At 37.8% G+C, this 14,974-nt stretch overlaps 1 protein-coding gene and 1 long non-coding RNA gene across 6 annotated transcripts in view; one reads left to right on the top strand and one right to left on the bottom strand.

Annotated features, from left to right (window-relative positions):
• Positions 1 to 14,974, bottom strand: part of LOC121891656 (gamma-aminobutyric acid receptor subunit gamma-3-like) — a 124,459-nt gene that overhangs the window by 44,409 nt on the left and 65,076 nt on the right. Inside the window, exons 6-8 of one of the 4 annotated variants that reach the window (XM_042404172.1) lie at positions 13,397 to 13,479; positions 5,726 to 5,863; positions 1,913 to 3,785 (exon numbers count right to left, since the gene is read on the bottom strand). In XM_042404172.1, the coding sequence (XP_042260106.1) occupies positions 3,604 to 3,785; positions 5,726 to 5,863; positions 13,397 to 13,479 (403 nt within the window). In that variant the 3' untranslated portion in view covers positions 1,913 to 3,603. Of the gene's footprint in view, positions 1 to 1,912; positions 5,614 to 5,725; positions 5,864 to 13,396; positions 13,480 to 14,974 lie in introns of those variants that run through there. The other 3 variants (XM_042404173.1, XM_042404174.1, XM_042404171.1) reach the window with 3 other exon arrangements.
• Positions 1,473 to 14,974, top strand: part of LOC121891659 — a 65,996-nt gene continuing 52,494 nt past the window's right edge. For both annotated transcript variants that reach the window (XR_006094094.1, XR_006094095.1), the window contains exons 1-5: positions 1,473 to 1,786; positions 7,071 to 7,160; positions 13,399 to 13,602; positions 14,173 to 14,294; positions 14,810 to 14,974. This is a non-coding gene — a long non-coding RNA (uncharacterized LOC121891659). The remainder of the gene's footprint in view (positions 1,787 to 7,070; positions 7,161 to 13,398; positions 13,603 to 14,172; positions 14,295 to 14,809) is intronic.

Here is a 14,974-nt window from a genome sequence, read left to right as displayed (position 1 = left end):
TCGCCATGTTTGATTTTTGGAGCCAGAAGTGAGCATATTTGGACGAGAGGGATGAGCTGACCATAGCGCTAGTTGCTAGCTTGGTTAGTACGGTGCATTTAGAATCTATGGTTAACAGTGATCATGCTAATGCTAACGCTAATGCTAATGCTAATTTTCGCTAGCGAAAAACAGGCCTAAAACCGTTAAAACAAAATGTACTCACCGGAAAAACTGATCATCCGACTCACTGATGGGTCTTTTATTAAAACCAAACGCTGAACAAGACTTTTTTTTAGGCGATCACAAAGTTCAACTCACTTCAGTGAACTGAAAACAATAATAAATAGCAACAGCTAGGCCTATACGCAATGGTTACGTTAGGTCACGTACGCAACGTCGCCGCCGTGGTAGCGCCTTGTCAATCACAACGTAGCCACGCCCTAAAACATACCCTGCTCTGCCGTCAAATTTAAATTAAATGGGACCATAATTTACAAAACGAACATCATGCTGTGTTGAGAAGACGTGAAACTAGCTATTGAGATCATAAACTCATTAGGAAGCAGTTTACTGAGGTAATAAATCAAGAGAGAAGTAGGGTCATTTTCTCATAGACTAAATACAATCGGACTTCTTTTTGCAGCCAGTGGAGTCGCCCCCTGATGGCCCTTGGATAGAATGCAGGTTTTTGGCACTTCTGCACTGGCTTCATTTTTCAGCCCCGGAAGTTGCCGGTTGAACAAATCAAACCTGATAAAATATGTGAAAGCAATGCTGCAGATAAAGATCTATTGGCTAAACAAACAAGTGACAAGCATGGCAAGAAATATATCGAAGTGCTTATGGGGGGGTTGCATTTGTTATATCAATATATATCGCTAAATTCGCAGTTAATCATTATGTTATACATTGATACAACAAATCAGCAGCGCGTTATTGAGTTGAGATATTGAATCAATACTGTACCTCTATATTTGCAGTCAGTCACTTTATGTTGGCAGAATAAATCAATATACACTGGTACATTTAAAATGGAAAATAAAATATGATACTAAAGTTACTGTTGACAGATTTATTTCATATATATAAAATCACTGCCAAAGAGGCCTCCAGGCAGGCTGTCTTGGTCAATGTCAGATCATGAGGTAAAAATAAAATATCTGCTGCTTCACAATGTGGAGGGCTGCTGCCGCTCAACAATGTGAGCAGAAGTCGTCTATCACACGTTTTAAGGCTATATTCTTTTTTTTTCTTTCAATTTTTAAGTAAAGATGGTAATAAACTTTTAAACGTTACACTGCTCTTTGAGCAGCTTTCTCCAGATGAAAGGTCCCTATTACTTTTAATAGGAGCAGTAGGGCAAATCGTATAGGCTTATTTTTCTATTAGTTAAAACTGTTTAAATCAAACTTATTTTGCTATCTTGCATTTACATTTCATAGCAAAAAGCATCTGTCCTTTCTCTTTTAAATTTAGCCTTTAGTCATCTACTTCCTCATCATTATCCACAGCCAGATCTTTTGGGGCTCGGTTGATCTGATAGTCGTTGCTCTGAACACTTTTTGTTTTTAACTTTGACTCCTCCCTCCTCATGAGGTGAAATAAAAATACACGGGTTTTACCGATTTTGGAGGCTTCAACGCAGAGTGTAATTTTCTGCCGCCAGGGGTCTCTCAATCAAAACAATAACAAAAGACGAAGTTTGATGACGTCGTGAAGTAGCTTGGGATCATGGGAGTTGTTGTCTTCATCGTTAAACAACCATCACTGCAGTTTTCACGTTGCTGGAAACATTTGGGATAATGTAAGTACACAACTAAACAAAAATGTACCATAGGTATAGTTGTTTTTATACATACCGCAGGGAAATTGCATATTATACCTTTCAGTGGCATGACTGACGTTGAAAGCAGTATATGGTACACTTTTTGCTGTTTGTGCTCAGCAAGAGATCCTATCATCACTGTAGTGAGCGCTGTGTCGAGATAAGTGGCGTTATGTTTGTTGCAAATTGTGTAAATCATGACGGGAGTGGGGAAAAGGATGAGTATTACTAAAAAAATCTGATGCTGTCTAACTGCATTAGTATTCCTTTCCATCCCTAGTAAACAGCTCTTTAGAATGGACTCGTTTAGAAGAAATATGTGACTGCTAGAGCAAGGGGCGTAATAAAAATGGAGACAAGATAATGGTGCATTTAATCACTTTTTATTCATACAATATAGAGATCCCTGATGGTCAATTCAGTAAATCCCATGGTTGGCAATACAAAAAAGGGAATTTTATAACTATGGCCCATTAAGGAAGGCTACATGTAATCAGATCCTGTAATAAAAAAGCCTTAGTTGATGGTTTATCACAAAGACTACTGCAAATTATCTGGTTAATTTTCTCTGTTGCAATGTGGACAACAAACCTTAATCACAACACAGTGGGCACAACATAAAATCTGTATATTTTGCTATTTCACCGAAGTATAACTGTCTACTTACAAATTATGTCCCCATTTATGTCTGAGATGGACCAAAGCTAGTTAGAAATGGAAGATAATGCATGTTAAATAAAAATACAAACAACTGCACACAGTTTTATATGCCAACGGGTAAATAAAAAAAACAAAACAAAACATCAATTTGTTGTTTCCTGACTTATTCTCCATTTCTTCCCTCTCAGCAACTGCAGAACAAGCTAAACAGTGTTTCAGTTTGACAGTTTAATGCATGGAAGATTAATGTAAATTATTCTTGCAAATGTTGCAGGATAATACTGTTTAACTTCCATAGATGACTGTATGGAGGCTGTAAAAACGTAGTACATCCCCAGATGGACTATCTATAACTGTGCCCATACACACAGATGCGTGGTGACTTCTGTGCTCTAACCGTGCATCGTAGCAAGCAACCCCTCTGTTTACACTCTGTTAGGACATTAACAACCCCTCTGTTTACAGACTGCTGCAGAATACTTATTAGTCTGAGTTACCTGCTCTACACTTGTCTACAGACTGTCTTACCGTGCAGTCAGGTCTAATTTCTGTTTGGAACTTCCAAGGAAAATTCTTGGGAAGAGTCTTTCATTAATTAGCTCAAAAGAACTGAAATGTTATTGTGCCTGCTTCCTCCCTCACTAAACTGACACAATTTATGCAGTGATTTAAAGAAAACAGCATATATTTGAATGCATTTCTCTTAATATTCTAAGTTTTGAAATCTTTCTACACTCACTAAGTCCTCATTTGCCTCAGTAAACCATGATGTAACAGCAGCTCAGTCAAACACAATTTTCAAGTGTTTGTTTCGCAAGTTTAAGCAATATTAATGATGCATTAGGTTGACTTTGAGTGACTGAAACTTTGATTGAGGTTTGGTAACGAGCTGGGTATGGTTAGGACAACATTTTATTTTTTTAACCTTTATTTATTCAGGACATTTCACAGAGACCAATACCCTTTTTGGCTGTCCTGTCCACTCACATATGTAGTTAAACATATTCACCACTGGAATTTGCCCAGTACAACCAAAGGTTGATCTATTGGCTACTTGGCAGCTCCAATGTAGCAGGTCGGAGGTTGCTCAAGGGGCACCTCAGTATCACTCTTACTACAACCCCATGCACTCTGCTTCAACGTGTGAAGAAATCTAAAGCTTGCCATGGCCCGCTGTGCCTAGTTGCCAAGCTAAGATTGGACAATCGCTGTTCCAAGGAGTCGTCTGCCTGCCTGCTCATGTCTCTTCCTCGTGCACTAATACTTTCATCATAGTTTGATGATTTCCAGCTGTGATTTGAATATGATATGTGGTCAGCTGTAGGTTAGGAAGCACAGTCAAAGGATGTATCAGAGATCTCTCACATAAAGAAGAGGGGGAACATCAAATGGAATATCAGTATTGTGATCCATGATGAAATCTCAGAACAGGGCTATGAGACTGTCAGCGATATCACTGCAGGATTCTAAAAGAAAAGGCATTTGAAAAATTTCCACAGTGGACATGTAAAGAAAGAAAAGGAAGAACATCAGCATTTCTGCAATATAACCACAGAAAAGGGCATAATGGAAGCTTTTGGGGAATTTGCGATGGGATCATAGAACAAAGCGCCGAAGTGTTTGGGATTCCGCATTGGGGCCTTTTGAAGAGGACGCTGCTGAATTGATAACGACGGTGGATTTGCGGCGGGGGTCCCCAGTGGCGCTGTGGCCGGGGATCTGTCCACTCTGTTCTCATTAAAACAGCCCCATACCTCATGTGTTTATGAGGGATGAAGGATAAAGCGAGGAGAGCGAGACAGAGGGAGAGAGAAATAAGGGAGAGGAAAAGAAACGCAGCACTTTCGAAGTTTGTCATGATGTAAATTAATGATAGGTATTTTTAGCCGGGGATCTCATCATCATGCGTGTGGAGATGGAGCTCCAGCAAGTGAAACAGGAAAAAGAAACGAGGTAATAAATGAGAAAACGGCTAATTTTCTTGAACAGCATGAGGTAGATGTGTAGGTTTGCCGTCGCTTTTGAGCATCTCAGCAGAAAATTAGTTTGGCTGTGTGTTGACGATACAGCGGGAGTCCAGGAAAACATATAATTTATAAGGCCATCAATGTGTCTCGGGATGAGAACGCTCATCAGTCACCTTTTTTTTTCTGTGATCAGGAACACAATGAGAAACTGCAATGGCAGTTTCTCATTAGATAAACAGGATGCTTGATCAGTTTCTCCCAATGGGTGATAAACAGACAAAAAGAAATGATTTCCTGCAGAAGTTGGTAACAATACTTGATATCATGTTTGAGTATTGGGACAAAAACATGCCACAACACAGTTTGCACAACAAAATGGAGCTGTGCAACCAATTTCCACTGAGCTCCTTAATAATTTGATGCCACTCCCTGTTATCTCTCTCCTAATTATGCCAAGTACTCCTGTTCCTCGAATATTCATGAACGGAGGTTCAGCTCTTAGAAAGCTGAATCAGGTCACATTATGCAGATCTCTCCAAAGACAAAAGACCGTATGGCACAAACTAGAAGGAATATATGCAATTCATAAACAAGGTTAAGAGAGGTTAACAATCACTGTCATGCTCTGTCTCTATCTCCCTCATTCATAATGCTTTGCTTATTAAGCCATTCAAATCGGGTTTTATCTGCAAGGGTCACGTGCAGGCATTAAAAATGTATTAAGAACTTGGCCCACCTCATGCCAGTTGTGGATATAATTACTGGCACCTGTTGGAGCAACAATATTTCTACAGCTGCCACTGCCGCCAAACAACACACTTAAATTAAATCATCAAAGAACACAAAGCCTAATAACCGCACTGAAAGCATGGGAAGAGAAAAGGAAAGGAGTGAATAATTAAACTTCCTTTTTAATCTTTAATCTTGGTGATTAATGTCAGTGGAAAAACCTATTTGCCCTTACACCCGAGGGGAATACTTATGAGCTTTCAACTTGTAGTTATATGATTACATTTATGGGCATGGTGCTAATGTTAACCTGTGCAAAGCTCGGGGCACCAAGGTAGTCGAGCGGCTCGAGAGGCTGGGTTTTATTTTGAGCTCTTGCCAGCTCCAGCTGCTAGTCCGAAGCCAAAACTGACCTCAGAGGGCAGGGTGCAAATGACAATGATTTTTTTCCTGCATGGATCAATAAGGTTTTATGAAATCATTAGTTATAATGGTATTAAATACAACTGTTCAGCTTGTTTTTTTGTGACTTTTTCTTAGTCTTTGTTGGCGCCTCTCTTACCTGCTGTCGTCGCGAGCACATCTGTAGTGTTTCTGAGCCCCATGAAATCAAACTGGTAAAGCCTCCAGTATTTCTGGTCCGACGTCTCCACTGAGTTCCGCCTCCACTTGTACACAATTTCGTCTCGTGGGTAGCCATCTAGAAACCACACAGTAAGGTGTGTGAAAGAATGAGGGAACACAAAAGACATAGAGAAAAAGTTGAAGGCAAAGAATACAGGAAAGATAAATGCAGCAGTGCAGTTTTTATTGTATGCATGATTCATACAAATTTATACAGAAAGTTTTCATGGGCAAATCAGTGGACTGCAGACCAACTGAGAAATTACTTTGAACTTGTTTGCTTGGAATTTACTGTAGTGCATTCAAGTCGAACAAATATCCACTCTACCGTGTTATGCGATGTATTATTTAGTGCTAAAATCTTAATTTCAATGGAAACATTTCACAGGTTTCTACAGTTAAAAGTCAATAGTTCTCAAGAATGCTCTTGAATACAATTATATTTTAATGGTAAAAGCGGAGCAGTGTGCTTTATTGCAAGACACTGTCACCTTGGAGGGAAAAAGCTAGGGCTACTTCAGAGAAAAGTAATATGAAATTGCTTGGCTTTTTCATAAATGGAATTTTTCTTTGTAGTGTAAGATTACAGGCCATGTATCTTCCATATACTTCTGTGACGACAAGCCTATTGTTACACTTCAGTGACGTGTGAAAGTACTTTTCCATATAGGAGCCAAGTGGTGCTTACCAGGAAAATGACCTGCTTGAAAATGCTTTAAAGTGTCTCTCACATGTTTAGCATTAAATTGCAGGATTTCGCATACAGATCCTTGCTGGGTGGAGCAGTTCATAAACTCGAGCACCGAAAGTGCACAAGAAGTTAGTTCATTTCTAACGACTTCTGCATGTAAAAATAAAGCTGAGCTCATTTCACAAGTTGAAGCAATTTTACACAGACAAATGATTGACAGCAATAATGAGCAAGTGGCAAGCCTTGTTGTACCCTGTAGTGGAAACTAGACTAATTATGTAAATGGTCTCATTTAGAGGATAGTCATCTATAACCAAGAAGAGCAATCACCGTGATGCAAGAGGGGTGTTTTTTTAATCACTAATATTGATGGCAAACATTATTGCCAACATATTTCTCTTGGTGTGTTTGTACAATTATCTTAACTGCAAACAGTATTACCATTGGGTTACTAGTGTATCTTCATAGCTACAAAATGTCTGTCATATTTCATACCCCGAAAAGCCCCTGAAGCAACATGTTCTCACGCAGTGTTATAAATTACAGTCTTCTGTGGCCTTGGCTTTAATATTGTCTGTGTCTATCCCCCAAGTGAAGAAGACGAGGAATGTCCACTTCTGCCATATCTCTGTAAACAAGTTCAATTATATGTGAGGATCTCTGCCAGTGGAAACAATATCATGTGAGTATAGCAATATGGGGAATCTAAAATTGAATCTTTAATTCTACTTGCTTTATATGAAAGGAAACATAATGATATTGTGGCTTTTAATAAGCTTAAAGCCTCTGGGTGGGTGTTTCCCACAGCAGAAATTCTAGAAATTATATTTATATACTATACAACTATATTAAACCAGCAAATACATTTTGCAGGACAAGTAATGCTGGCTGCATTTCATTTTCTCTCAATATAATAAGAAAATATTGATAATGAACGTTTAATATTCAGAGACAATATAGTTCCTTTTTTCCCATCAAGACATCAAATCTGGCAATACAATGTCTGCTGGTTGTAACAATAATATTAAACTTTTGCTATAGCTAATTTTGCTATTGCTAAAGCTGTTATGGTTATGTTTAGGCACTGGCAGCACTTGTTTAAGGTTAGGGAAATAAAATGGTCTTGGTTTAATACAGAAAAAAAGTCCATAGTGACATTTAAGCTACACCACAATCTTACACTAACCTTAGCCATAGTGCTTTTGCCTAAACCCCTAGTGCCACTGTCAAATTAATCTAGCCACTGATTACGTTTGCCAATGCAATGTAATTGTAAAAACAATTTAGCAGTATACGAACATAATTTTAAGGAGACAGAGTTGGCAAAATGTCCAAGATAGAGTTTGTATTTCATTTGGAAAGTGGAAACTAGCAAGCTAGGCTAACAAGCTTCCACACTGAAAGTGGACGCTAGTTAGCCTATCAGTGTTGTGTTTGTCCCAAAGGAGAGAGTCTAGCCAGTGTTAGGTGTCTCTTTTTCTTGGAGCCTGAAATCCTTGCTGCCTGGAGAACATTAATGTGAAGGACACTATCACTGCAGAAAAATACATAAAAAACTTCAATTTCTTCTTTTTGGCTACTTTGACCAAATAAATACGGTCAAAACAAATAATAAAATTAAATATTGGTTTCTCTGAAAAAATATATTATATAATGTATTATATATAAGTTGTGAACAACACAAAATCGGAGTGACAACTTCTGATGATTAACCATTCATGAGCCCTTGCCGAGGGGTTTCAAATAATGCAACAGGGGCTGCGGCAGTTATCATGGAGGTCTGCAGCTTTTTTGAGCCCGACTGAGAACTGCTGATTACATCTATAAATGTATGACTTGCCTGTTTCAGCAGCACTGAGATGTAGTTAATGCTGCTTTTTTTTTTTACTGCAACTGGTGTAACTGGGACATTTGTATTTAAATAGTAAAGAATGGTATCTAGTCTGCTAGAAAGTCTAATCAATACATCTAATTTATCACCCATATACCATTTGCAGTAAAGTCTTATATTCTCCCACTTGTGTTACTTACATTTTAAGATTCTTTTTAATGTACAGCAAAGTTATTTTGTAATACCAAGTCCTGAAATTAACTTATCTCTGGTGAACAAAGACATGCCAACACATGGCTTTTGTAAGATTACAGTTTTGAGGAATTATTTAATGACTTTCACTTCTTCTGGTGGCTGTCAGCTGATTGACAAAACATAGGTTTAAGTACTGAAATGTATTGAAATAGTCATATTTTGCCATTTCTGCCACATAGCAAATTACCTACCTATGTATGTGACCAACATAGCACCACAGAGCGTGTTCTTTAGGGCGTGATTGCGGCCATGCCTGTAATGGTGATAACTGCATGAGGCATGGCTGATTACAAAGTGATTGTAATCATAGTTAAGAACACCTTACCGGGCTTTTTATGGCTTCGGCAGTCATCAAAAAAGTTTTTCTAAAACGTATTATACTGTGAATACACTAAAAAGAAAGCTTAAAAGCTTCTGTGTCACAAAAACCAAGCCATCAAAACGTGTCTGTAAGGTGCATAATGTCTTTTCAGGAATACAACTGGTATTAAAAAAATATTCTGAATTAATAAGAAAGATTAGTGAGGCCATCAACACATTCATCATGTTTATAATGTTCTATCTCAATAAACGAAATTGATTGCAGCCATAATGGGGAGAACTTGCTTCAGGAAGAAGAGAGAACATTTGAAAAGCCTTGTACATTAGGCTTCTACAATATCATAACACATTAACAGCCACGTGCCTTGAGTGGTAAATTTTCTTCTGAGTGGGATTTGAAGAGGTTGATGGCAGTGGAAGTTACACTGAAAGATTACGCGTTTAGATATTGGATAAAAGCGAGGGCCAAATTCAGCATCATTATCAGGTGTCATCCTGATGTACAACAACTGAGAGAGACTATAAGTCACCTCTGGTCTGCTTCGTCGCCCTCCTCCTCTGCAGCAGATCTTCATTTTACAAACCATCTGCCATGCAATGTGTAATTTGTAGGCCGACAACGTGTTTATGCAAAACAGACGGAGCAGACCTGAGCGAAAAACACTTGCTGCTCACTTAGTTTATGTGCTTTCTCTGGCGTCTGAAAAGCGTCTCATGTTCTGTTGTAACATTAAGATTGATGGAAATGGTTTCCTTATCAGATTCGTATGAGAAGCCCTGGAGAGCAGCTTTATATTTTCCATAAGAGTTGACATATGTGCAGCTATGTCTCCTACCCCTAATAGGACTCCACGGATCATGTTCACATAGAAAGTTTTGGACATTTTAAACCCGACAAAGACCAGATGTTATAAAAGTTGTTTTTGTTATCAAGAAGCCTAGAGAGGTAATTAAACCTCTTAAACTCAAGCACGCTGGCCTCAAGAGCAGTAATAGAATTATTTATCAACCACTGTGACTGTTCCTTTATTTATTTCACCTCCTCCCTTAACAATAATCTGTTCTGTGCAATATATCTTCAAATGCAATAATATGCTCTATTTAATATTTCTCCAAACTGCTGCACTAGCTCCACTTGCTCCCAGTACCAGACATCTTACTTTTATTATTCTGTCTTGATTGGTTCTTATCTATTTTGTATTTTTGTATCTTATACTGTATAGTGTCTTTATTTTTTTTATAGTTATTTATTCTTATATAGGCATGTATAGGCTTGCTCCAAATGACATTTCATTGAACTTGTACAGTGACAATAAAGTTATCTTATCTTATCTTTTGGACTTGCTTTTAGTAACGTCTCCGAATGTAATTTCCGTTGTTCCTTAATTATCAAGAAATCTTGCACTAATCAGAAAATCCTGAATAAAGCACAGTTATATGCGTTGTAAATGGGGAGATTTAGAGTTTTCACTCTAAAACGTATTCTGAAGACAGCTTCATTTTGCAAAAACAGAAATTTGCTGCTATCTAAGCTTGCATTTGTATTCATTACAAATGAATAATATCATCATTTTTGCTGTGAAGCCAAATCTAAAACATAATCTTGAAAAAAAAACCATTTTGAGCAGTTATGATTAGCTCTCAACATGTTGGGGTGATGGCAGCATTCAGCCCAACATTCAGCTGTAGCGAATATAATCATTTAAACTTCAAGGCTTTAATTCAGTGCTTTTGAAGACACTTGCTGCTCATCCATTGCAGCCACAGACAAGAAAATGTCCATGCACATGGTCATGTACTGAGCCTGGAAAAAGGGTCATTATTGCAAATCCTTTCACTGAGAGCAGAAACATAATGGAAGCCCATTTGCGGTCAATAGCTCTTTCACTACCTATAGTACTGTAACATCTGGTCTCATCACACTGTGAACAAATTGTATATGCTCAAAAATACTCAATTGATTATCTGTATTCAATGCTGAGAGGAGGTTTAATAATGGCCAGTGACAAATACTGCCATCTGTAGTCGCATCAGGTAATGGTTATTACCAAAATTCAATCATATCTACCAGTGAAAGATGTCTGCTCCAACAGAATGGCCTGTCATACAAAATCAAATTAGATTTGTGACGCTTTTTAGGTGGTGGGTAACTTAATAAGGGACAGGTTAATGGAACAATTAACGTTTGAGGGCTAATTTTCAGGCAGCCATTATGCCATTTTTGTCCACTTTTTTTTTTTTTAAACATCTGTTTTGGAGTTTCTGATCCTTAAAGGAATAGTATGACATTTGGGAAATACACTTATTCTTATTATTAAACATAAGACTATAGCCACCAGTGAGTTAGCTTAGATTAGCATAAAAGCTGGAAACATTTAGCCTTACTCTATCCAAAGGGAAAACTTCTGCGTATTTTGTTAATGAACAAGACCATGCCTTACTTTATATTTATGCATTTCAACATAATGGAGGTCTTTCCATTGAAGTATATCCTGCATCGAGTTTTCTCTGAAATGCATAAAAATACTATACATGCAGATACTATACATGGAAGATATAAAATGCCTAAATTTAAACAAAGAAATATAATGAAATACAGTACACATTAGACATCTATGGAGAACCTCTTTCTACCATCTCAAAAATATCTCTAAACTCCGCCCCTCTCTAACCCTATCAGATGCAGAGAAACTTGTCCATGCCTTAATACCCTCAAGACTGGACTACTGCAATTCACTCTGCCCAGGGATCCCTGGCAGAGCATCCAGAAGCTCATTCAGAACAGCACTGCCAGGATCCTGATGAGAGTGTGAAAACACGAACATATAACACCAATTCAGTTTTCATTGCACTGGCTCCCTGTCTCCTTCACAGTTGACTACAAAGTCCTGATACTCGCATATAAATCCTACAGGAACTGATCACACCACAAACCTCCACTTGCACCCTCAGCTCCACACCATGGGGCCCCCGGTATTAAGCTCCGCACCATGGGGGATCGAGGCTTCTGCTCTGCTGCATCGTGCTTTAGGAACAGCCTTCCAAACCATCTGAGGGCAGCACAGACCCTAGACTCTTTAAAAAAAGGCCTAGAAACCTTTCTATTCATTTCATCTTAATTCTCATTATTTTCATTATCTTGTGTGTTGTATGCTTTTAACGCTGTAGCACTTTGAGATTCACTACGAATAAAAAGTGCGTTGCAAATGTATTATTAATATTATTATTATGTATTTCCTTTTTATGTGTGCATTTACTGAGTCATAATGAAATGAAAAACATTTTTTGAAAGGACAATAATTTAGCTTTTTATCTTTAATAATTGAATTCATTGTTTTTCATTGTGACGTGACTATAGGCAGAGATTAGTGTCGCTCAGAACTGTTTGTGGAATTCATGTCACAATGAAAAACAATTAATTTTTTTTAGACGAGCAGCTAAATAATTGTTCTTTTAACATGTGTTCATTTCATTATGACACAGTGAATGCATTTATAAAATGGAAATGCATATAACTGTGTGTTGTATTTCACTTTATTTCCTTGTTTAACTTGTTTTAATTTAGGCATTTTAAATCTTCCATATTTTTTTATCCTTCCTTATACCTAAATATACTGTTTTGGGGTGCTCCCTCTTCTGTCTTATCATTACCAATGCAAGTTTATCCTCTCCATCTTCCTCATTTGATGCCTCATCTGATTCTGATGAGCCTTTGGGAGGGAAAACTACTATCTGCCTTCTACCATAGAGAAGATGTTGACAAAATTCTCAGAAAAGACTCAAGCGTTGAAAACCTACTTTTTAAGTATTTGTAATTGATTTTACATTTAAAAAAATGCCAATATAATTTATAATTTAGGAGTAAAGCAATACTTCAACTTAAGGTTCTATTCATTTCCTGGCTGTAAAAGAATAAAATAAAAATAAAAATAATAATAGAATAAAAATAAAAATAATGCTGAGAATCCTTGTTTTTTAACTCCCGCATGGGTGACTTAAGTCAAATTACACTACACTATATAAATGTTATTCTGAATTAACATACATACTGGTCTGAAAAACAACATTTTCCATTGTAAACCACTCAACATTTTCACTCTACATGCCCAGTGTGGGGAAGTCACATGACTATGGTACTTGAGGTTGTGTTCAGGTGGCACAGTGCAATTTCGGTACTCATTTTGGCATAAAATTGTGCTTTTATTTCCACCTGCTCAGACCCCCTCTTCTCTAAAACAGCAATTTTCATGACTTTATCTGTTACTCAGCACCTCCCTGTTGTGATTTCCAGTAGCTTTAAATGTCACCTTAAAACTTTAAACATTGTGTTTTTATCTGTATCTGTCAATACTCATTTAGTCTCTATTTGGTTTCTTTTTTGCGTTCATGAAGCTCTACCTCGGTTTGAAAAGGTTCTGTATAGCAGGTGTTACAAGTATAGGCATCACAATGCATTAATATGTGCATATTTATCTGTGTGTGTGTGTGTTTATGCTATTGCCAATATTCACAGCTGGAGAAGACGAGAGGACAGGAGTGTTCATCCATTGGGAAATTATGGAGTTGCAGCTGGCATTCTGCGTTGATGGTCATCCTGGAGAGGAAGATGGAGAGACAGAAGGAGAAAGAAACACTTTCAAATAAAGACATTCAAGGCACTAAATATGCTTTGGATCCTTCATTTTCCGGTCCATGAAGCACATGGTGTGAATGCACGGTACTCATCATAGCTTATATCACATAATGCACTTTTGCACTAGAGAATATGAAACGCTGGCTTCAAACCAGATGGTGCAGGATCACACTTGGTTGCTTGGTTGATGTGTGAAATCCCTCAAAATGACAGAACTGTTTAATCATCAGCGTAGGACATGTTTTTCTCGAAGACGGCATTAACTTATAGGTCAGGGTCCAAAGGATTCTAAAAACAGGAGTACTTAGCGCTGATCACTGGACAAGTCAATACAGCAGATGTTTTGAGATAGCAACAATGATCACAAGTCAGCCACTTCATGACACAGTTTCATATTTTGCTTGTAAAATATGAAACTGAATAACTCAATTTATATTCTTACATCAACACATCATCCTAAAATTAATTTTCCATGCATGAGATAATGTCTGTAAAAGTGAGACCATGATGAAAATCAGCTTTTTCTTTGACTTATTCTGTGCTGTTGTGTCTTTGTCCCTGGTAAAATTTCTCATTTTAGTGCTCTAACATTTTTCACTGACTTACAGCACAATCAAAGCATGAAGGGGACTGTCTCACTTGTCTGGTTTGTAGGTGAACAAAGCGCAGATGCTGTACACGCTCGCTTTTCATCCTTGTCAGGAGGAAATCCAAATTTGGGCAAGAGTGTGGAGCTGATGTGGGGAGAGCAAGCAGCGACAAACACAGCAAAAGATGTGAGTGTGTGTTTACTTGTGAGTGTGTCAGTCAACGCCCCCAAACATACGCCTCTTAAAGACTTAATATCCTTTTAATGAAACAATAATTTTCAAATTCATCAGCAGAAGTGAAATTAGCTATTAAAAGCTTCAACATTTTGGAGCAAGTTTGTGAATGTGGAGAGGAATTTCTTGAGAGAATACTTTGTTCCATTTGAGACTGCAGAGTCTGTTTTTTTTAAGAGGCAACATCTTTATTAGCACCGACACTCAGCTGTGGATGCTGATTGGCTTAAACAAAAGAAAGCTGCTGGCAAAAGTATTGTTGTCACGGTTACAAAGGCCCGCTACTGCCAATGAACATTCTCACTTTCTACAATATCTGCACATGAATTAATGCTTAATGAGGACATGTCATGCATATTTCTATATTTTTCATGCATGGGTCTATATTTCTATTATGGGGTACTGGTATCTTTGCATGATTTACATTTTTAAAAAACTCCTTATTTAACTCACTCTGTCTGAAACAGGCTGTTCTATCTCACACTGGCTCCACCCTCTACTGGACTAATCCAATCTAAAATATGCAAGTGGAAAACATGAACAACCATGGAGCAACCTTAGCAACAAAGGCTATGGGAACAGATGGCCGTTTGTGGGCATGTGTGAACAATCATCTGATGTCAGTTCGATGG

Source organism: Thunnus maccoyii, chromosome 24, assembly GCF_910596095.1.
Source record: "Thunnus maccoyii chromosome 24, fThuMac1.1, whole genome shotgun sequence".
NCBI lineage: Eukaryota > Metazoa > Chordata > Actinopteri > Scombriformes > Scombridae > Thunnus > Thunnus maccoyii.
Note: the sequence above shows the minus strand (reverse complement) of the source record. Positions and strands in the feature narration are given on the sequence as shown.